At 48.2% G+C, this 22851-nt stretch overlaps 1 protein-coding gene across 1 annotated transcript in view; it reads left to right on the top strand.

The window, feature by feature from the left end:
* Nucleotides 1-837: 837 nt before the first annotated feature.
* PEX11G (peroxisomal biogenesis factor 11 gamma) overlaps nucleotides 838-22851 on the top strand; it is a 33880-nt gene continuing 11866 nt past the window's right edge. The window contains exons 1-4 of the mRNA XM_040417661.1: nucleotides 838-1030; nucleotides 11131-11319; nucleotides 15524-15702; nucleotides 16789-16839. Of these exons, the coding sequence (XP_040273595.1) occupies nucleotides 968-1030; nucleotides 11131-11319; nucleotides 15524-15702; nucleotides 16789-16839 (482 nt within the window). The 5' untranslated portion in view covers nucleotides 838-967. The remainder of the gene's footprint in view (nucleotides 1031-11130; nucleotides 11320-15523; nucleotides 15703-16788; nucleotides 16840-22851) is intronic.

The raw sequence follows: 22851 nt of genomic DNA, 5'->3' as shown, positions 1-22851 counted from the left end.
AAGACACGCTGCCCTTTGTATTTCTGTGAGGACCAGCCAGGGCCTCTTTATGAAAGCTTTCTTTTTGTTTTTAATTGTAACATTTATTTGGTACCAGACAAATAATATTAGATCCCATGATATGAAGGGTTTTCCCATGTAAACAAAAAGTTGGTATGACGGGAAATATTCGGTGTTTGTCTCACCCCACATACAGGGCATCATTGACAACCACCTTTCATCTTCCAAAGGAGCTCTGAAAAATGGATCTGCTTAGTGGCAATGGGCAACTAAACCATGTTTCCTTTACACGTTTTGATGAATCTTCCCCTGTAATAGTAAGCGTTTTAGTCAGAACTATCAATAAAAAATTGTGATGCATTAACAATGCGGGCGAGATATTGGTGTAAAGGAGAAGTGGCTTAGTTGCCCAAAGCAACCAGTCAGATTCCACATTTCATTTTCCAAAGGAGCTCTGAAAAATGAAAGGTGGCATCTGATTGGTTTCTATGCGCAACTAAGCCACCACTTTTGATAACTCTCCCCAGCAAATTACCATCGACCACTATTAGCAATACACGCTGCTACGGCTTTATGTAATCTAAAATAGTTTTCCAGTGTTCCTTGTGAAAAGGCAATCACATTTGACGGCTTTCTATCCTGCAAGTATCTGATTGGTTGCCCTCCTAGATAACAGCTGCGGTTTGGACTGCGGTGGATTACTTCCAGACTAGTGACGTCACTAGAACGGGCTGCGCGCTCCATAGCGCTCTCAGCGGCTGGTCAGTAATCCTGCATGGAGACTGCAGAGCTAATAGGGCCGCGAGACGTCTTTTTTCTGGGCGGGGCCTGCGAAAAGGAGGTTTGGAACGCAGAAGACTGAAGTCCAATATATTGCAGTAGTTGTGATATCTACACGTATTAGGGACTTCGGTCTTCAGCTGCGTGGGGTCGTGAATATTACTGTGCATGTGCCTGGACTGGTAGCATGGCAAAGGCGGTAACTACAGTGGTAAATGTCCTGGAATCATACAGGGGCAGAGACAGGATGGTGAGTGGGTACTGTAAAATCTTAGTATAGCCTGAATACATAGGAGTGGTGGGTGCAGCAGTCATATTGTACAGAGGATCTGTCTACTGTACTTAGGGCAACAGTTTGCCCCCACAAACCCTTCCCACCTCTGAATGGGAGATGGGCTGTAAAACCAGGTTCTCACCCCAGAATGCTGTCTGCAATGGGAAAGTAATATCTTTAATGCACTTTATCAATACGTTGATAATGTCGCTATCACGTGACACAGCATGGCCCTTCGGGTATGTTCACACATGGTCTGGAGGAGATCTGCAGTGTTTCACAGTACCAGAAAAGAGTTTCCAACATCCTCACTCTCTGGGGAAAGCAGACTCCGTATGTAACCTGACCGCCAATGCGGATCTTAAAGCTGCAGTATGTCTGGTTTTTTAGTATATTTCCTGCATGGATTTCACCCTTTTCAGTGTGGAGGGTGAAACCTGTGGCAAACCCTCAGTGTTTAAAGGGATTGTCCAGGTTCAGAGCTGAACCCAGGCATCCCCCTCACTTGAGCATCGGCGCAGTTCATGCTCTGATGCTCTCCCTTGCCCTGCGCAGGGCAAGGTCTCTTTTATTTACGATAACACACTGCCGGGCGGAGGCTTCCTCCCAGCAGTGTGTTTGGTGACGTCACCGGCTCTGATGGGCGGGCTTTAGCTCTGCCCTAGCTGTTTTAAAGGTATATCACTGGGCTCACTGCTGGGCGGAAGCCTCCGCCTGGCAGCCCAAAGGAGAGCCCGATGCTCTTGTCAGGGGGGGCTGCCGGGGTGAAATTCTGGTCAGCCAGTTTCATAGGTACAAATCTGCAGACAGATGCCCTATAAGCTATAAATAACACAACAAACACGTAGATTTTGCTACAGCAGAATTCTGGCAGACACGAGGAACATCGACAGCGGACCAGTCTATGTACTGCTGGGTGGTTGCGAAGCCTGATAACCAGCTCCTTTTTGGTAAAGGGGCTGAGAAAATTGCTGGATCCTTTGAAGAGACTCCCTACTAGGGTTGTCGCGATACCAAAATTTTGATTAGATTTCGATACCATAAAAAAGTATTGCGATATTCGATACCACGCAAAATAAATAAAACGCCAAAAAAGCCGTGTGCATTCCATATTTTAGGGAACGTCCAGCCCATAATAGAACAGTCCTATTCTATTATTTGGGGGGACAAGGTGACTAAAAAATGAAGAATCTTTTTATTTTTTATTTTTTTTGTTCTGCTGTTCACCACACTGGAGATTTTTTTAAATATTTTGATAGTTTCAGACTTTTTCGGATGTGGCGATACCTAATATGTTTATTTTTTATTGTTTATATATTTTTATATGTAAAATTGGGAAAGGGGGTGATTTAAACTTTTAATATATTTGGTGTTCTCTTAACTTCTTCTCTAATACCAACTAGCCACCTAAGCTAGAAGTTTTGTCATATTCACCCTAATAGAGCTCTGTTAGGGTGAATAGGACTTTACACTCTCCCTCCTGCCTTGTGCTTTGTGCACACATAGCAGGGAGATTACCATGGAAGACTTTAGTAGGGTCCTGGTTGCCATGGTAACTGATCGGTGCTCCGCAATTTCACTGCTGGAGCTCCAATTGGTAGTTGCCACTGCCACTAATGAATATACTGAGGGGGGAGGGGGCTGTTGGCCACAGCGCCACCAATGAAAATAATCTCTAAATACAAATGTAGGCGGCGGGTGCCAGCTGTATCACACAGCCGACACCCAGCCTCAATGACCGTGAATGCTGATGCCGCCGAACTCTGTCAATTACCCCTCAGGTGCTGTGGTCAGCATGTGATACAGCCAGCATCTGCCGCCTACATTTGTATTTAGGAGTTTATTATTTTCATTGGTGGTGCAGTGACCTTCTCCCCCTCCCTAGTATTATCTTCATTGGTGGCCAGTGGCAAATTCACAGCTCTCTCCCCTTAGTGGCGGCCGCTTCACAGTGGGGGAAAGAGGGACTCCCTTCCTCCTTCTCCCCTGTGCCGACTCAGGAGAACATGGTACGCGCCGCTCACCATGTTCTCTAAAACAGCAAATCCTGGTATTGTATCCAGATGTAAAAGTATTGATTGGGTATTGAAAGTTCTATACCCAGTGCAACCGTACGTTTACTTTTACATCTACTATTACTATTAATTATTAAAGCGCTATTCATTCCATGACGCTGTACATATGAAAAGAGGTACACATGCATAATACAAAACAATTGCAATAAGCATGAACATGATGAGTTACAAACTGGTGCAGAAGGAGAGAGGACCCTGCCCCCTAGGGCTTACAATCTACAAGGTGTGAAAGAAGACCACGGTAGGTGTGGATAAAGCTGGTCATGGTGGTATAGTTTGAAGAGGTGGCTTTTCGGTTTCTTTTGAAGGTTTCCACTGTAGGTGAGAGTCTGATATGTTGGGGTAGAGAGTTCCAGAGTGCGGGGGATGCACGGGAGAAGTTTTAGAGGCGATTGTGGTAAGAGGTTATAAGAGGCGAAGGAGGTCTTGTGAGGATCGGAGATTACGTGTGAGGATGTATCGGGAAAGTACGGAGGGGACAGGTTGTGGATGGTCTTATATGATTGGCAGAGAAGTAATGGAGGGAGAGGTGGATTAGTCAGGCAGCAGAGTTGAGGATAGATTGGAGGGGTGCGAGGGTGCTAGATGGAAGGCCACAGAGGACAGTGTTACAGTAGTCTAGGCAGGAGATGATGAGGCATGTAAAAACATTTTCTCGCCCATATTCCTTGGGGGACACAGGAAACCATGGGTATAGCTCTGCTCCCTAGGAGGCGTGACACTAAGTGAAAGCTGTAAGCCCCTCCTCCATCAGCTATACCCTTCAGCCTGGAGAAGAGACTGCCAGTTTTTGCTTAGTGTCCAAGGAGGCAAGACACCCCCTGCTTATGCAGGGTTGTTTTCCTATGATTTTTATTTTTGCGTTATTTGTTGTTTTTAATTCGATTTTTTTCTACCTACAGGGACAACAGAGGCGCATTAGACCCCTCTGTTTCTCCCGGGGTTGAGTTGCGCCAGTGCCGGTAATTCCGCACTGCCGCCTCCCCCACAGAAGACAAGGTGGACCAGGGCAGCCTCGCTCCCCTGCGTCCCGCCAGCTCAGGGTCGCCCGCACGCCAAGTCCCTCCCCCGGTTTCCTGCCACTGCGGTGCCAGGAGCTGAAGGGGCGACCCTGCTGGACGGATTGAGGGTGAAGACAGCGGATGGTGAGAGTGGCTGCTCCAGCCTCCCCTTTTCCCTCCCTCCCACCGCTGCTACGTCCCCATGGCCATGGCCACTGCTACATGCACACTGCTACAGCCATTCCCACCACCCCTCCCGAGCCCCCCCCCCCTTACCGGGCAATGTTGGAGGGGAGTTTTATCTGGGCACAGAGACGCTGCCTTACAGGGGACGGCTGCAGGCAAGCAAACCGTCTGCCAATTCGCAGGTTGAAGCAGGCGCGGCGGGGGCCGCTTACATGGTGTGAACGGCGCCATTTCATGGCCGGCACTTCTTCACTTGGGGGGTTAAAATCATTTTGCCGCGCGCGCGGCTCTGCTTCAGAGCGGCAGAGGGGGGGCGGAGCTTCCTACATGCGCTCCGCTACTTCCGGGTTCATCGCACAGTGCTGCGTGGAATCCTCTCTGCAGTGCGATCCGAAGCCGGTGCTGCTGCCTCTCCTCCACAGCCTCCTCAGTCTGTTCCCCTTACCGCTGCCGCTTGCATCATCCGGGTCTGGTAGGACTTTTAACCCCCTCCGTGCCACAGTACTGTCGCTTGGGTGTTATCCCCGTTCCTTTTCCTTGGGGTCTCCCACTTCAAGTGCAACATCTTGTTCCACCATGTCAGACCCTTCTGCAGCCGCCAAGCCTTGGTACCATGCCTGTACGGCTTGTAGGGAACCCTTTCCCCGGGGGCAGTCTGATCCGCACTGTACTGCATGCCGGGCTCCACCGCAGCCTCAGTCGCCCGCTGTGTCGCTCCCTGCTGCCTCTGACCCGCCTGACTGGGCTAGATCCCTGTCCCAGGCCGTGGAAAGCCTCACTCATGTCGTGGGCCGCCTAATAGACAGGCCACCTACCCCGCAGGACGCCTCACTGATTGTCGCGCCCTCCGGGTCCACTGCTTCTGCCGCTGCAGCGGGTTCACTCCCTCTTAGTGACCCCTCCCGAGCTAGGCACTCTCAGAAGCGTATTAGAGTAGAGCGAGCCTCCTCCTCGGATGCCTCCCTCTCCCCGCCACGCGTGCGCACCCAGACGAGCCTCTCCTCTCCAAAGGATTCGCTCTCTGAAGGTGAATTGGCGGTTTCAGATTTGGAAATGGACTCGGCCCTGCCGTCCAAGCTAGCCTCAGCGATGGGTCAACTCATCTCGGATATTCGTGACACCTTTAAGGTGCAGGATGATCCCCCTAGCTCGGACGCAGCTAGCGTCTCCTTTATCAGACCCAGGCAGGTCTCAAAAGTCTTTCCAATCCACTCTGATTTCTCCTCTGTGGTGTCTAAGGCTTGGGCTCGCCCGGACGCCCGTTTTGTCAACCCCAAGAAGCTGGACATTTGCTATCCCTTTCCAGCCGATGTCGTGGCCACATGGTCTTCCCCACCCAAGGTGGACCCCCCTGTGGCCCGGCTGTCAAAGAACACGGCCATCCCTGTTCCTGACGGGTCCTCTCTTCAGTCAGCGGAGGACCGTCGCATGGAGACCCTTTCCAAGGGCATTTTTGCTGCCTCCGGTTCTGCTCTCAGACCGGTTTTTGCCTCTGCTTGGGCAGGGAAAGCAATCTCTGCTTGGGGTGCGCAGCTGGAACAGGAGTTGGACTCGGACGTCCCCATCCAGGACCTACGTTCCTTGGCCCAGCTTATTATTCGGGCCGGAAATTTTGTTTGTGAGGCCTCCCTTGATGCGGGAGCCCTTATTGCACGCTCCTCCGCCCTGGCAGTTTCCGTCAGGAGGGAGCTCTGGCTGAAGGTTTGGAAAGCGGACGCTGCCTCCAAACGTTCCTTGGCGGGGCTACCGTTTGCGGGTTCCCGCCTTTTCGGGGTCCGCCTAGACGAACTTATTTCGGAGGCCACGGGTGGTAAAAGCACCCATCTTCCTCAACCCCAAGCCAGGGGCGCCCCCCGCGGACGCCCTGGTGCGTCTCGTTTTCGGTCCTCCCGCAGGGCCTCTGGGGCTCCCACCACAGCTGCCGCTTCGGCTCCTCCCCAGGACAAGCATAGGAAGCCGTTTTTTTCGGGCGCAGCCCTCCTGGCGCAAGCCGCAGGCTGCCCGCACACCCGCAGCAAAGCAATCCTCTGCCTGAAGGCGCGCCCCCACCCACCCGGGTGGGGGGCCGGCTCCTCCTTTTCAGGGACGTCTGGTTGGCTCACGTCTCCGACGCCTGGGCCCTCGAAATTGTGTCCTCCGGATACAAAATCGAATTTGCATCCTTCCCTCCAGATCGGTTCTTTCGCTCCCGCCCGCCACGGGACCCGAAACGCGCGGCTGCGTTCTCCGCGGCCGTTCAAGCCTTACTGGACAGGGGGGTGATTACCCCCGTTCCTCTAGAGGAAAGGTTTCAAGGGTTCTACTCGAACCTCTTTGTAGTTCCCAAGAAGGGAGGTTCGGTGCGGCCCATTTTGGACCTCAAAAAGCTCAACCGTTTTCTCCTCCTTCGACGGTTTCGGATGGAGTCCCTCCGTTCCGCGGTGGCTTCCCTGGAGCAGGGAGATTTCATGTCTTCCATCGATATACAGGATGCCTACCTCCATGTTCCGGTAGCCCGGTGTCACCATCGCTTCCTCCGATTCGCCGTGGGGGACCTCCACTTCCAGTTTGTCGCCCTTCCCTTTGGGCTGGCAACAGCCCCCCGGGTGTTCACCAAGGTCCTGGCCCCGGTTTTGGCCTTACTCCGTTCCAGGGGTGTTTTTCTGCTACCGTACTTGGACGATATCCTCATCAAGGCTCCGTCCTTTTCTCAAGCGGTTGCCAGCGTGGATCTCACTCTAGAGACTCTGACGAGGTTCGGTTGGGTCATCAACTTCCCCAAGTCCTCCCTTCCCCCCTCCAGACAACTGGTCTTCCTGGGAATGCTTTTAGACACGGGAGCGGCGGAAGTACGTCTTCCCTCGGAAAAACGTCTGATCCTCCGTGGGGCGGTTCGGGGTCTCCTTCTCCACCGTCGACCGTCCTTCCGCTTCTGCATGCGGGTCTTGGGGCAGATGGTTGCCTGCTTCGAGGCGATCCCATTTGCGCAGTTTCACTCCCGCCCTCTCCAACGGGCGATCCTCTCCTCCTGGGACAAATCGCCGCAGTCTCTGGATCATCCCTTCCATCTATCGCCTCCGGTGAGGTCATCTCTCCGCTGGTGGTTACAGTCCCCTCTTCTGGGCAGGTCTTTTCTGCCACTCAACTGGTTGGTGGTTACAACCGATGCCAGTCTCTTGGGCTGGGGAGGTGTGTTTCCTCCCCGATCCGTCCAGGGCATTTGGTCTCCATTGGAGTCCAGACTCTCGATCAATGTCCTGGAACTGAGAGCGGCCCTTCTGTCTCTACGACACTGGACTCATCTGTTGAAGGGTCATCCAGTTCGTGTACAATCGGACAACGCCACGGCTGTGGCGTACATAAACCACCAGGGGGGCACTCGCAGCGCTGCTGCAATGAGGGAGGTCTCCAGCATTCTCCGTTGGGCGGAAGCCCACGTCCCGGCCCTATCGGCAATTTTTATTCCAGGGGTGGACAATTGGGCGGCGGACTTCCTCAGTCGCACCACTGTCGACCCCGGCGAGTGGTCTCTTCACCCGGAGGTATTCGAGGCCATTTGCCTTCGTTGGGGCATACCGGACGTGGACCTCATGGCCTCCAAGTTCAATCACAAGGTCCCCGCCTATCTGTCCAGGGCCAGGGATCCGGGAGCTTGCGGAGCCGACGCCCTCGTTCTTCCTTGGCGAGGCTTCGCGCGTCCATACATATTCCCTCCCATCCCACTCCTGCCCAAGGTCCTTCGGAAGATCGCGGCGGAAGGCGTCTCGGTGATTCTGGTCGCTCCGGACTGGCCCCGCCGGTCTTGGTATGCCGACCTCATGCTGCTCCTGGCAGACGCGCCCTGGCCGCTGCCCGCCAGGGAAGATCTTCTCTCTCAGGGACCGATCTTCCACCCGCGTTTAAGGTCCCTACGTTTGACGGCGTGGTTGTTGAAACCACCGTCCTGACACGTAGGGGTTTTTCTGCGGACGTCGTCCGCACCATGATCCGCGCCCGTAAGCCGTCCTCTTCTAGGATCTATTATAGGACCTGGAGGACCTATTTGGGGTTCTGTGCCGATCTGGGGATTCCTCCGCTCCGCTTTTCTCTCCCCACCGTTTTGTCCTTCCTGCAGAGCGGACTTGCCCAAGGTCTGGGTCTTAGTTCTTTGAAGGGTCAGGTGTCTGCGCTGTCCATTTTGTTTCAGCGCCCACTGGCCCCCCTTGGTCCTGTCAAGACCTTCCTTCAGGGCGTGGCTCACGCGGTTCCCCCGTACCGCCCTCCGGTACCGCCCTGGGACCTGAACCTGGTTCTCTCAGCGCTCCAGGCTTCTCCTTTCGAGCCTCTGCGGACGGTTTCCTTGCGACTTCTGTCCTGCAAGGTTATTTTCCTTGTGGCCGTCACCTCTCTTCGGAGGGTGTCCGAATTGGCTGCACTCTCCTGTCTGGAACCTTTCCTAGTGTTCCACCAAGACAAGGTGGTCCTTCGTCCGGTCCCTTCCTTCCTTCCTAAGGTGGTCTCCGTCTTTCATCTGAACGAGGACATCGTTCTCCCCTCTTTGTGTCCTTCCCCTTCCCACCCCCGGGAGAGGGAGCTTCATCGCCTGGACGTTGTCAGGGCGCTCAAGGTTTACCTGGAGGTAACCAGCTCTTTCAGGCGTACTGACTCGCTCTTTGTGGTTCCGGAGGGGTCGCGCAGAGGGATGGCGGCATCCAAAGTTGCTATCGCCCGTTTTGTCAAGATGGCTGTTACTGAGGCTTATCTCGCCAAGGGCAAGGTTCCGCCCCTCGGTGTTACCGCTCACTCCACTAGAGCGGTCGGGGCTTCCTGGGCTCAGAGGAATCGGGCTTCTACGGAGCAGATTTGCAAGGCGGCCACTTGGTCCTCCTTGCACACCTTCACCAAGTTCTACAGGGTGCATACTCATGCGTCGGCTGACGCTGCTTTAGGCCGTCTGGTGTTGCAGGCGGCAGTTGATTGATGCCCCCGGTGTTGGTCTAGTTTGTTCTGGTCCCTCCCTTCTGGGACTGCTCTGGAACGTCCCATGGTTTCCTGTGTCCCCCAAGGAATATGGGCGAGAAAAGGAGACTTTTGTATTACTTACCAGTAAAGTCTCTTTCTCGCTCTTCCTTGGGGGACACAGCACCCGCCCTTCATTTGGGTTACAGTTGTGGTTCCGGCTTGGTTGCCCCCGTTGGGGCTTGACGGTTCCTTTTTCCGGTTGGTGGTTATCTTTCACTACTTGGACACGCAACTGGCAGTCTCTTCTCCAGGCTGAAGGGTATAGCTGATGGAGGAGGGGCTTACAGCTTTCACTTAGTGTCACGCCTCCTAGGGAGCAGAGCTATACCCATGGTTTCCTGTGTCCCCCAAGGAAGAGCGAGAAAGAGACTTTACTGGTAAGTAATACAAAAGTCTCCTTTTTGCAGTCTCTTGGTTGAGGAATGCATATATTCAAGATATTTTTGAGTTGGAGGCAGCAGGTAGTGGAAAGGTTTTGGATATGCGGTTGGATGACTGGTCAGAATCAAAGGTTACTCCAAGGCAGCAGACTTGGTCGACCAGGGAGAGCATGTAGCCATTGACCATGATGGATAGGTCTGTTGGGGGAGAGATGGGGGGGTTGAGTGAGTTGGGGAAAAGTTGATAAATTCTGTTTTATCCATTTTAAGTTTTAGAAAGTGAGAGGAGAAAATGGAGCATATAGAAGATAGGCAGTGCGGGATTCTGGAAAGTAAGGTGGAGATATCTGGCCAGCGTGTCGTTAGCATAAAAGTGACACTGAAATCCAAGGGACTCTATGAGCTGTCCCAGGCATAGATGGTGTAGATTGAGAAGAGCAGGAGTCCTAGGACAGAGCCTTGAGGGACACGAGCAGAGAGGGGATGACACATGGATGTGGTATGCAAATGGGAGACATTAAGGAGGTAGTTTATTATCCTGAAATACGCCTATATTAGGCATACTTCAGGCACAGATTGCTGCACAATGGTTAGTTGTGCCGCATACTGCGACTTTTCCCCGCTCACGTCACGTCTAAAAAAAGTGGGCGTGGCGGGGAAAGGACGGACCAGCAGCCCCCTCTCATTCATCATTTTCTACGCCTGTTTTAGGGTGTAGAAAATGGTCTAAATGTAAGATAGCAAGGAAGCTGGCTTACATTTAGACTGAAGGTGCATGCTCCGAAGTTATGTAGAGGCCGGCGCGGATCCACCACAAGATATAGGGATTATTAACACCGAGTGGAGTTGGAGTCATTAGAAATTTACCGACTTGGGCTCCAGCTGAAATTTTTTTTTTATCTGTTATTAGTATTGTGTAATTAAGGAGCCTGATTACTGATACTTACATGGTAGTAAGAAAAATCCTGATTTCACCATTTTACTACAGGAAATCTATTACTAAATGATTGGCTATTTATGAAGGATTTGGAGTGTGAAAAATTCAGGAGTCGAAGTCAGAGCTTTGGCTTACTGACTCCACAGTCCTGGGGAGAACAATCCCCCATTCTCGAGACCGGCGAAAGCCCCAGTGGTCGGACCCCGGCCATTATCGTTAGCATTTTTTTAAAGAAGTGCTGGAAATTTCCGATTTCCACGGTTGGCTTTCAGCAGTGGTCACATAGGCATCAGCAGTCTTTGTAGCACTATATTGACAAGGTACAGTTTGGATTCTGCTGGTGTCTTCATCATGGCAATGGTAGTTAAACTGGAATCATTCCCACTAATATACCCAATAAACTGGAGCTTCACATACATGCAATGTATTTTCAGGTAGGATCTGCTGGAACTTTTAGTTTGGGAGTTTATAAGGACATGCTATTGGTTTCTTTGTTTTTCTCTTTCGCTCATGTTAGATACGGACGCTATGCTATGGCTGCCAGATGCTCGGTGGAGCCATTACACAGAAGTATGGAGAGAAGCGGCAGTGTGGAATGAGCCTTCTCATTGTGGCGTCTCAGCTGAGCCACTGCAGGACGGTACTGAGATTATTTGATGACCTGTCCATGGTGTCCTACTCACTTCAGTATGGTCTAGGAAAGAAGGTTAGTTGATCAATGTGTACATGCTGTAGATCAGCAGGCACATCAGTGCTGTTGTGTCTGTGCTGTCAAAGGAAATAATATATTGTATGGTTCATTTCCACTATTTTGTTTTCCTGATTTTGGAACATGAACAATTTTTTATCTTTTTTGGCACCTACGTTGTAGAGTACTGTTATAATGATGTCATGTGTCATGACCGCAGAGACTGCAGTAGTCACAATTTGACATCATTATGCATGGCATGCCATCGTGGCAGCAAGTAAACAACAGAGCAAACTTTTTACATTGTGTCTGGTGGCATTTCACCAGAGTATTATTATTATTTTTTTTTAAGGGGTTGTCTCACTTCAACAAATGACATTTATCTGATAGCCAAAGTTAATACAAGGCACATTCTAATGTATTGTGATTGTCCATATTGTCTCCTTTGCTGGCTGGATTCATTTTTCCATCACATTATACACTGCTTGTTTCTATGGTATTGAGCCCCTAGGACGGAACTCAGTGCCAGAAAAGAAAACCGCTAGTGTGAAAGTACCCTGATAGCAATACATTGGTAAGTGCCTTGTATCAACTTTCTCTACATCTTAAATGTTTGCTGAATTGAGACACCCCCTTAAAAGGTCCAGTGAGTTTTATTTTAAAAAAAAAGAAAAAATCCAATTTTCTGGAGTCGTACTTACTGGATGTCCTATCTGTTCTTTTAATATTGATGACCTATCCTCAGGACAGGTCATCCATATCAGATCAGAGGGGGTCTGACACCCAGCACCCCTACCGATCAGCTGTATGAAGAGAAGGCAGGTGGTGTGTGCACGTGCAGTCTCCTGTCTCTCTTCCTGCTCGCTGCTGCTATGTTGATGGCAAAGAGGAAGAGAGACAGGAGATGGCACGTGTGCACAGCGCTTTCCTTCTCTTCACACAGCTGATCGGACCCCCGCCGATCTGATATGGATGACCTATCCTGAGGATAGGTCATCAATATTGAAAGCCTGGAGAGCCCCTTTAAATTAACTTGAGAATCTCCCTTTACATCAGCAGTGTGCATCCAAGGCTTCTGTTGGGAGAATAAGTTTAATGGATGTCACTGAGTGGCATCAGTCATCCATTTCCGTCCCTTTAAAAAATGTATACTATTTTGTGCATTAAAAATGGAAACCCAAGCGAAAACTACCAAATGTGGACCTTCCTTGTAATGGAGGCCTATGGGTCTAGTAGCTTTCCCAGAGCATATGGTAAAGGTAGACTATAAACACAGTGTGAAAAGACCCTTAGTAATATACAGGGGGGAATGTATCATGATGCAACATTTTGAAGTCAATTTTGATTTCACTTACAGTTGGCAGACGGTGTGGCAAATTTATTAAAAGTCCCCCCTCCAGCTGTTGTGGTGATAAACCTGTCTCCAAATGAATTACTAGACCACTCCCACATTTATGCCACTTTTCAAAAGTGGCGAGGATGGTGTAAAATGGCAAAAAGTCAAACATTTTGGTGCAAAACAGCACTTACCTCAACATTTGCGACTTTTGTAAGCCAGTTTTCTGTCACACAAATTTGATACGTTCCCCCAAAGTCTTTAAATATTCTTCATCAGGAATGACCTTGAGTGCCCGATTCCCTGATGATTAGTAGAAGGAACAAAGCATATATCTGTCAGTGGAAACCTGTTGGATCCCTCTTTTAGGCCTCATGCACACGACCGTATTTTTTCACGGTGCGCAAAACGGGGTTCCGTTGGTCCGTGATCCGTGACCGTTTTTTTCGTTTTGGTGTCCGCCTGGCCATGCGGAGCCAAACGGATCTGTCCAGAATTACAATGCAAGTCAATTGGGACGGATCCGTTTGACGTTGACACAATATGGTGCAATTTCAAACGGATCCGTCCCCTATTGACTTTCAATGTAAAGTCAGGAGTTAATATACCATAGGATCTGAGTTTTCTCCAATCCGATGGTATATTTTAACTTGAAGCGTCCCCATCACCATGGGAACGCCTCTATGTTAGAATATACCATCGGATTTTAGTTACATCGTGAAACTCAGATCCGACAGTATATTCTAACACAGAGGCATTCCCATAGTGATGGGGACGCTTCTAGTTAGAATATACTGAGAACTGTGTACATGACTGCCCCCTGCTGCCTGGCAGCACCCGATCTTTTACAGGGGGCTGTGATCAGCACAATTAACCCTTCAGGTGCCGCACCTGAAGGGGTTAATTGTGCGTATCATATTACCCTGTAAGAGATCAGGGGCTGCCAGGCAGCAGGGAGCAGACCCCCCTCCCTCCCCAGTTTGAATATCATTGGTGGCCAGTGTGCGGCCCCCCCCACCCCCCCTCTATTGTAATATCATTGGTGGCCAGTGTGCGGCCCCCCCCACCCCCCCTCTATTGTAATATCATTGGTGGCCAGTGTGCGCCCCCCCCTCCCTCCCTCTATTGTAATATCATAGGTGGCCAGTGTGTGCCCCCCCCTCTATTGTAATATCATTGGTGGCCAGTGTGCGCACCCCCCGCCCCCCCTCCCTCCCTCTATTGTAATATCATTGGTGGCCAGTGTGCGGCCTCCCCTCTCCCCCCCCCCCCCCCCCTGCCCGATCATTGGTGGCAGCGGAGAGTTCCGATCGGAGCCCCAGTTTAATCGCTGGGGCTCCGATAGGACGCTACTGCAGGCCTGGTTGCCATGGTTACTTAGCAATATTACAATATTAGAAGCATCATACTTTCCTGCTGCGCTGTCTGTGTCCGGCCGGGAGCTCCTCCTACTGGTAAGTGACAGGTCTGTGCGGCGCATTGCTTAATGATCTGTCACTTACCAGTAGGAGGAGCTCCCGGCCGGTCACAGACAGCGCAGCAGGTAAGTATGATGCTTCTAATATTGTAATATTGCTAAGTAACCAAGGCAACCAGGCCTGCAGTAGCATCCTGGTTGCCATGGTTACCGATCAGAGCCCCAGAGCGATTAAACTGGGACTCCGATCGGAACTCTCCGCTGCCACCAATGATCGGGGGAAGGGGAGGGGGGGGAGAGGGTAGGCCGCACACTGGCCACCAATGATATTAATACAATAGAGGGGGGGCCGCACACTGGGCACCAATGATATTACAATAGAGGGAGGGGGGGTGGCCGGGGGAGGCTGCACACTGGCCACCAATGATATTACAATGGGGAGGGGGGGCGGGGGGGGGCACACACTGGCCACCAATGATATTACAATAGAGGGAGGGGGGGGGGCCGAGGGAGGCCGCACACCGGCCACCAATGATATTACAATAGGGGGGCGGGGGGGCCGCACACTGGCCACCAATGATATTCAAACTGGGGAGGGAGGGGGGTCTGCCCCCTGCTGCCTGGCAGCCCCTGATCTTTTATAGGGGGCTATGATATGCACAATTAACCCCTCAGGTGCAGCACCTGAGGGGTTAATTGTGCATATCATAGCCCCCTATAAAAGATCAGGGGCTGCCAGGCAGCAGGGGGCAGTCATGTACACAGTTCGTTGTATATTCTAACTAGAAGTGTCCCCATCACTATGGGAACGCCTCTGTGTTAGAATATACTGTCGGTTCTGAGTTTTCACGAAGTGAAAACTCAGCTCTGAAAAAGCTTTTATGCAGACGGATCTTCGGATCCGTCTGTATGAAAGTAACCTACGGCCACGGATCACGGACGCGGATGCCAATCTTGTGTGCATCCGTGTTCTTTCACGGACCCATTGACTTGAATGGGTCCGTGAACCGTTGTCCGTCAAAAAAATAGGACAGGAAACACTGATCACGGATGCGGCTGCAAAACGGTGCATTTTCCGATTTTTCCACTGACCCATTGAAAGTCACGGCACAACGGCCACGGATGCACACAACGGTCGTGTGCATGAGGCCTTATGCTGGAGCAGAAGGGTCGGTGGTGTGAGGCAACACATTGGAATGAAGGAAACAAGCAAATCTCCTAAACCATGCTACTGATAGTATACGGGGGACTGTCTTCGTCTTATTGCCTGAATAGCATTTCCTTGTTCTCTTCATACACATCACTCTATGTCAACTGTTGCTGTTGGTCCTTTCTGTAGGTCCATGCATCTTATCTACATAATGTTGCTAGGCATACTACGATGTCAATATTTAAATGTTTATTTTTTTTATAAAACACGCACAAAAGCAAATGCATTCCCTAAAATCTCCTTGGTTATATAACATTAGGAAAAAGACTGTCTCATCAGGTGGATCTCTGTCTTGGGCAACCTATTTGACCAGCTATACTATCCATGTGAGCATATGGCCTGGGCAGCAGATGCTGGAGTTATTCACATCAAGTCTGATAAGTGGTGGACAGCCAGCACAGCCCTTTGGGGTCTTTCACTTATGGTGGGAATTATACGGTAGGTCATCTCACACTCTGGTTATCTTGTAAGTGTTGTTTTTCATGGGCTGCTGGCCTAACCTGCAGCGGAACTGCACAGTTCTTTCCATTGTGTAATAGAGCAGATAACTGTCTATTGAAGTGAAGGGGAGCAGCTCTGTAGTTACCAGCTCTGCACAGCAGATGGCGCTGTGTAGTTCTGGCGCCAACTTCTGAAGACTGAGCTACTGCAGAACAGCTAATCGGTGAAGTGGTGGGGAGTTAGACCCCCGCCAATAAGATGGGCCATTTCCAATGTCCAATTGCCGGGGGTCCTACACCCCATGCCTCACTGCTCAGCTGTTTCAGGGTAGCTCATGCTCTGGAACTGTACTATCCATGTGTAGTGAATGGGAGCAGAGCTGCATTAACCAGCTCCATCCGCTACATAATGGAAGGAGCTGTATAGTTTTGTCCCTGACTTCTGGTGCTAGAGCTACCCCAAAACAGCTGATGCAGGTGCAGGCTGTTCAGCCTCTGATATTGATGGCCTTTCCTGAGGATAGGCCTTTCATTATCTATGTTGCACTTGGAGTTTGTCACCCTACTATCAGACATGTGGCCTAACAGTTCAGTTGGCCATACACGTAAAATAACTGTCACTTGACAACTATCTCTCCTCAACTCCTCCTGCTCATACGAGCATGCATGTGTGTTTTAAAGGGGAACATGGAAACAAGCAGTAGAAGACCCTTCTGACAGCAACTTATCTGTCATGCCCATTCATCATTTCCCCCTGATGTCTGCCCCCGTATGGATTGGCAGAATCCACTGAAATGAATCTAATGTGTATGGGCAGCCTTACTCACCTCTTGGTCCCCACAATGGGATGCCCTGTGGTAATAGGAAGCTAGCATTCTATTCCAAATGCACAAGAATACTTGGCGTAGAAGTTTTGTTGAAGCCTTAACTGTAAAATGTAGGTATTTTATATAGGGGTTATTATGAAATTTGAGGGAATAATAAGAAAAGCACTATTTCTCGGCTCAATAATAATCATCTCAAAGTGAATGAGACTGTTTAATCTATGCAGCTGACATTATTCTGTTTGTCTTTTCTTGCATAGATCTTTAAGAACGTTACTAAAGCTAAGAGGAAGCAAAGGAAAACATTCCAAGTACGTTGAATATGTCTGCAAGCTGTTTTATGCATTGTGCCAACTTCATCATTGCAGGAGTTGTCTCATAATGAAATGTTAATTTATTCTGTTATATCATGCAAAGAAGTTTTCAGTTGGAGTCACATGAAGAAAACGCTCCTATATCTAGATCAGGGGTGCACAACCTTTTTTGGTCTGGGGGCCGCATTGTCACATTGCTCTATTTCAAGGGGCCACAAATAAATATATAAATGTTGATCGGCGCTCATTTGCATCGGCCTACTACACAGGCCAATGTAAAGTGACTGGGGAGGAATGATCGCTATCACAGTCATTCCTCCTTCATCTAGTTATATTGTTTATTGGTAGCACATCCCTAATTAGACAGAGAGATGTGCGGCACGGTTATACTGGCCAGATATCAGGAATGAGCGTTTCTATGAACACTTGTTCCCAGTAATTGACCTGAATATATCAGTGTATTAGGGGCTTAAAGGGATTTCCCAGTAAAAATTAATTTCTAACACGTTCCTGCAGCATGGCCCCTGAAACCGGAGAGTTAAACTTACCTGCTCCCTGGCGCCCCGGTCCTCTGTGCTGCCTCCATCTTCCAGTGCCTAAGCTGTTTTCACCTAGCAGTGCGTGGCCATGGTCACATATACCTCTCAAGCAATGACTGGCTTTAGCGGTGATACAGCCATAAGCAGCATGTCACCACTTGACTGGAGCGGTGTATGTGACCATGCCCATGCACTGCCAAGTGTGAACAGCGCGGGGAAACGGAAGATGGGGGCAGCGCAAAGGACCAGGGCCGTATGGAGCAGGTAAGTATGAATCTTCTGTTTCAGGGTCAATGCTGCAGGAATTTGTTAAAACATAATTTTTACAGGAAAAACCCAGAAAAGTGGCGACATTTCCTTCCATCCTGCCTCCTATTCATAAATCAGTGCTTTCCTTTACTGCAGAGGACGGCGCTCATTGGTATTACCACCTCCTGCCCCCCAGTTACAGGCACCATATAATAAACAGTAAGCACTAGTGGGGAAAGCGCTTATTGGTTAACACTTTAATGACCAGGCCTGAACAGACACTTTTTTTGTGATTTAGCGCACGTGGTGGTTTAAACGGTTGGAACTTTTTAATGTTTTTTGTGTTGGGACTACCAAAATAATTTTTTACTTGACTCATAGGGCCTTATAATTTATTTTGTAGTTTTATTTGGGGGGAAAATTTGTTATATTACAGTTTCACGTAAATAGGGCGATAATGGTTTTGTTTGGTGTGGGTGTTTTTTTCTTTTATGTATTTTATAATTTTTTCAATACTGTGTTTAATTTCTGTTACAAAGTATATCCCCAAGAGGTAAAAAAAAAAAGACCGTTGGGGTACAATGAACACTATTATTTTGCACTTTTTTTCTTTTTTTTTCTTTTTCTTTAATTTGTATTTTATTTCTTTATTTTTTTATAGTTGTCTATTATTTATTTATTTTTATATATTTTTGCCACATATGTTCCCCAAGAGATCATAAAAAGCCAGTTGGGGGACAGTGAACACACTATTTAGCAATTTTTCCTTTTTTTTTTTTCTTTTATTAGTGTTTTTATAATTTTCTTTTTTTTGCCACACCATATTTTTTCTTTCATTTGTGTTTTATTTTTTGTTTTAATTTTTTTAAAATCTTTATTTTAACTTTTGTTTTTATATATTTTTTCCACATCATATGTCCCCAAGAGGTCACTGAAAGACCTTTGGGAGACAATAGGAGATTTTTTTTGTACTATTTCCACTGTAACTGGGGCATCCAAAGGAGCCCCAGTTACAGGGAAACCAGCCTGCTGTGGGGGAGTTGTACAAGGCAGAGCTGAGCAGGGTCTCTTGACCCTGCAGCTCTGCACTCCCCTGCTCCCAAGCTTGGGTCCACCCTGTATAGCGCACCGCTCACCTATTTGAGGAGAAGGCAGAAGCGCTGATACACTGCTTCTGCCCTCTTCTCGGCTCCTACGCTGTCACTTACAGTTGGGAGCAGGAGCTGTAATGCTTTGTCATGCTGCGCTCATCGCAGAAAAACAGCTGATCTCACAATCATCTGTGTTTATGTCCAGGAGGACGGGGGCCGCAAACCTTGGCCGCGGGTTGTGCACCCCTGGTCTAGATATTGTTACATGCTTATTATGGTGCCCCCTGGTGTTCTTTTTATTCCCTTTTAGAATTTCCACCTACCGTAATTAGTGCTGGAGGAAAAAAGTTCCTTCTAGCGTGCAGATTCTCACTGGCTGGTCTGTGGTCTATACAAAAGTAGGGAACACTGCACTACCCATGCATAAAAAGATCCAGGCAATAGGACTGTGCTACTGAGCATGTTAGGTTGAGAGCCTGAGAGGTAATGAAAAGAGCACCAGGCGGCATTTAAAGAGTTATGTTTTGTTTGATACAGTCCTGTATAAAAGTTTAAGACCACTTGAAAAATGGCAAAAAATCATATTTTACATTGTTGGATCTTAACAAGGTTACAAGTAGAGCTTCAACATGCGACAAGAAGAAATGAGAGTGAGACAAAACATTTTTTGAGCATTCAATTAATTTAAAATAATGATTAAACTGAAATAGGCTGTTTTTCAGCTGATCAAAAGTTTAGGACCACATGCCTTTAAAAGACCAAATTTGTGCAAAGATGTGGATTCCTTGTCATTTTCTGTCAGGTAGTCACACGTTGTGATGGCAAAGGCAAAAAAAATCTCCCTTTTTGAACGTGGTCGGGTTGTTGAACTGCATAAAAGCAGGGTCTCTCACAACGCGCCATCACTGCTGAGGTGGGACGCAGTAAGACAGTCATTCCTGAGGGTTATGGAACAAAAAAGTCAAGTGGAAGACCCAAAAAAATGTCATCAGCACTGAGCCGGAGGATCCAATTGGCTGTCCGTCAAGACACTGGACGATCCTCGACCCAAATTAAGGCCCTTACTGGTGCTGACTGCAGCCCCATAACCATCAGACGGCATCTGAGACTGAAGGGCTTCAAAAACAAAAAAACGTCTTCAAAGACCTCGTCTCCTTGAACGCCACAGAACTGCTCGTTTGGACTTTGCAAGAGAGCACCAAACATGAGACATTCGAAGGTGGAAGAAAGTTTTATGCTCTGATGAGAAAAAAATGTAACCTTGATGGTCCTGATGGATTCCAACGTTACTGGCATGACAAGCAGATCCCACCTGAGATGTTTTCTATGCGCCACAGTGGAGGGGGCGCCATAATGGTCTGGGGTGCTTTTTCCTTCAGTGGAACAATGGAGCTTCAGGAAGTGCAGTGGCGTCATACGGCCGCTGGCTATGTCCAGATGTTGCAGAGAGCATTCCTCATGACTGAGGGCCCTCGTCTGTGTGGTAACGACTGGGTTTTTCAACAGGACAACGCTACAGTACACAATGCCCGCAGGACAAGGGACTTCTTCCAGGAGAATAACATCACTCTTTTGGCCCATCCTGCGTGTTCCCCTGATCTAAATCGAATTGAGAACCTTTGGGGATGGATGGCAAGGAAAGTTTACAAAAATGGACAACAGTTCCAGACAGTAGATGGCCTTCGTGCGGCCGTCTTCACCACTTGGAGAAATGTTCCCACTCACCTCATGGAAATCAAGCATGCCGAAACAAATTTTTGAAGTGATAAACAATAATGGCGGAGCTACTCATTACTGAGTTCATGTTTGGAGGTTGGATTTCTGTTTTGGGGGGTTTAGTTTTTTTTTTTTTTAGATGTGTGGTCCTAAACTTTTGATCAGCTGAAAAACAGCCTGTTTCAGTTTATTCGTTGTTTTCATTAAATTAGATGCTCAAAAAATGTTTGGTCTCACTCCCATTTCTTCTTGTTGCATGTTGAAGCTCTACTTGGAACCTTGTTAAGATCCAGCCATGCTAAATATGATTTTTTGCCATTTTTCAAGTGGTCTTAAACTTTTGATCAGGACTGTATCACAGAGTAAATTATTGAAGGGGTACTGCACTTTATTTAAACTGATGATCTATCCTCTGGATAGATCATCAGCATCTGATCGGTGGGGGTCCGACACCCGGGACCCCCGCCGATCAGCTGTTTACCGCTGGCCGAGTGACGTCACGACTTGTATCAACTGGCCTGGGCGGGGCTAAGCTCCATTCAAGGGAACTGCTGGAGCGCCGCTGCCTTCTCAAACAGCTGATCGGCGGGGGTCCCGGGTGTCGGACCTCTGCTGATCAGATGCTGATGATCTATCCAAAGGATAGATCATCAGTTTAAACAAATTGCAGAACCCCTTTAAATTATTGGGCGATAACCGTTGGTTGAGGTATGTAGCTATAAAGAGGAGTTTAGCTGTTTACTGCCATAAGCCTCTTTCACATGGTCAGTATTTGGTCAGTATTTAGAATCCGAATTTGTAACTAAAAAGCAGGAGTGGAACCTACAGAGAAAGGAGATAATGGAAAGATTTGTGCCTCTTCTGTGTTTTAGACCCATTCTTGGTTTTTGGCTCACAAATACAGATGGAAAATACTAATCATGTGAAACTGACCATACTGAAAGGGGGTTGGGCAGCTTCCAGGCACCTGTGATAGTATTTGTCTCCAGGAAAACAAAGGGTTAGGCATGTATTACACTGCTTTTTTTAAACAATTGCTAGGAAGGTAGAGTTCCTTTCCGGCAATCGCCTGCTTGTCAGTGAAGGAGGCTGGATTTCCATGCATCAATCTTCTCCACAGTATAGGGAGGAGCAATCACTAATACCAGTGCTTGTCTCCATACAGAATTATTAATTGCCTGCAGCAGAGCATGATTAGACGGCACAATCTGCTGCTGCAAATTAGCTTGCATAAAAGATGTGATTGCCCTATGAACGAGTGTTTCACTTCTTCATACGGTAATCGGCGCCACCTTTACATAAACAGATCATCGATAACGAATGTTCCTTCGACCGCTTGTTATCGATGATCTGGCCGGTCATCGGCTAGTGTAATACTGCACTTAAGCATGCTGAAATCCAGCATAAACGATCTTAGCTTCACCTTCAGCAGACATGATGCCCCCATGCACATCACAATAACAGCATGATCCATCACCTTAACCTCTTAGTGACCAAGCGTTTTCTTCCTTTTTTCATCGTCGCCTTTCAAGAGCTATAACTTTTTTTTATTTTTCCGTCTATGTAGCTGTATGAGGGCTTGTTTTTTGCGGGACAAGTTGTATTTTCTAATGGTGCCATTTTGGGGTACACATAACTGTCTGATGAACTTTTATTAACTCTTTCTGGGAGGGAGATAGGAAAAAAAAGTAATACTGCAACTTTTTTATGTTATAAATTTTGTGGTGTTAATTTTTCGGCGTAAATAATAATAATCTTCTCTGAGTCAGTACAATTATAGCGATGCCAAATACATATAGGTCTTGTTGAGTTTTACTACTGTGCAATAAAACCCCTTTTAAAAAAATTTATAAAAAAGAATATCTTTTTGCATCACCGCATCCCAAGATCCATAACTTTTTTATTTATTTTATTTTATTTTTTTATTGAGTTGTGTGTGGGCTTGATTTTGGCAGGATGACTTGTAGTTTTCATTGGTATCGTTTTGGGGTAAATAACACTTTTTGATCACTTGTTATTAAGTTTTTTCGATGGCATCTAACTAAGCATCAATTCTGGCAATTTCTTTTCTTTTTTTTCTTTTTTTTTTTACGATATTAACCGTAGGGGGATAATTTACATGACATTTATGTATTGTGGGTCATTACAGATGTTGCAATACCCAACATATGGAGCAGATTTTATTTTTGCAGTTTTTTTCATAGAGAATGTATTTTCAATGGGGAAAAAAGCGTATATTTTTATTTAATACTTTAGAGCAGGCTCTCATGTGAGAACAGCGCCCCTGTTCTCTGCTTCACGAGTGACCCGTGCAGCGCTTAGACTGGGCCACCGTGAAAATATTCCTTAGTGACCGCCGTAAAAAGGCGTTTTGGTGGTCACTAACGGGTTAAAGGGGTTGTGCCAAGCTTATA

Source organism: Bufo bufo, chromosome 2 (assembly GCF_905171765.1).
Source record: "Bufo bufo chromosome 2, aBufBuf1.1, whole genome shotgun sequence".
Classification (NCBI taxonomy): domain Eukaryota; kingdom Metazoa; phylum Chordata; class Amphibia; order Anura; family Bufonidae; genus Bufo; species Bufo bufo.
Note: the sequence above shows the minus strand (reverse complement) of the source record. Positions and strands in the feature narration are given on the sequence as shown.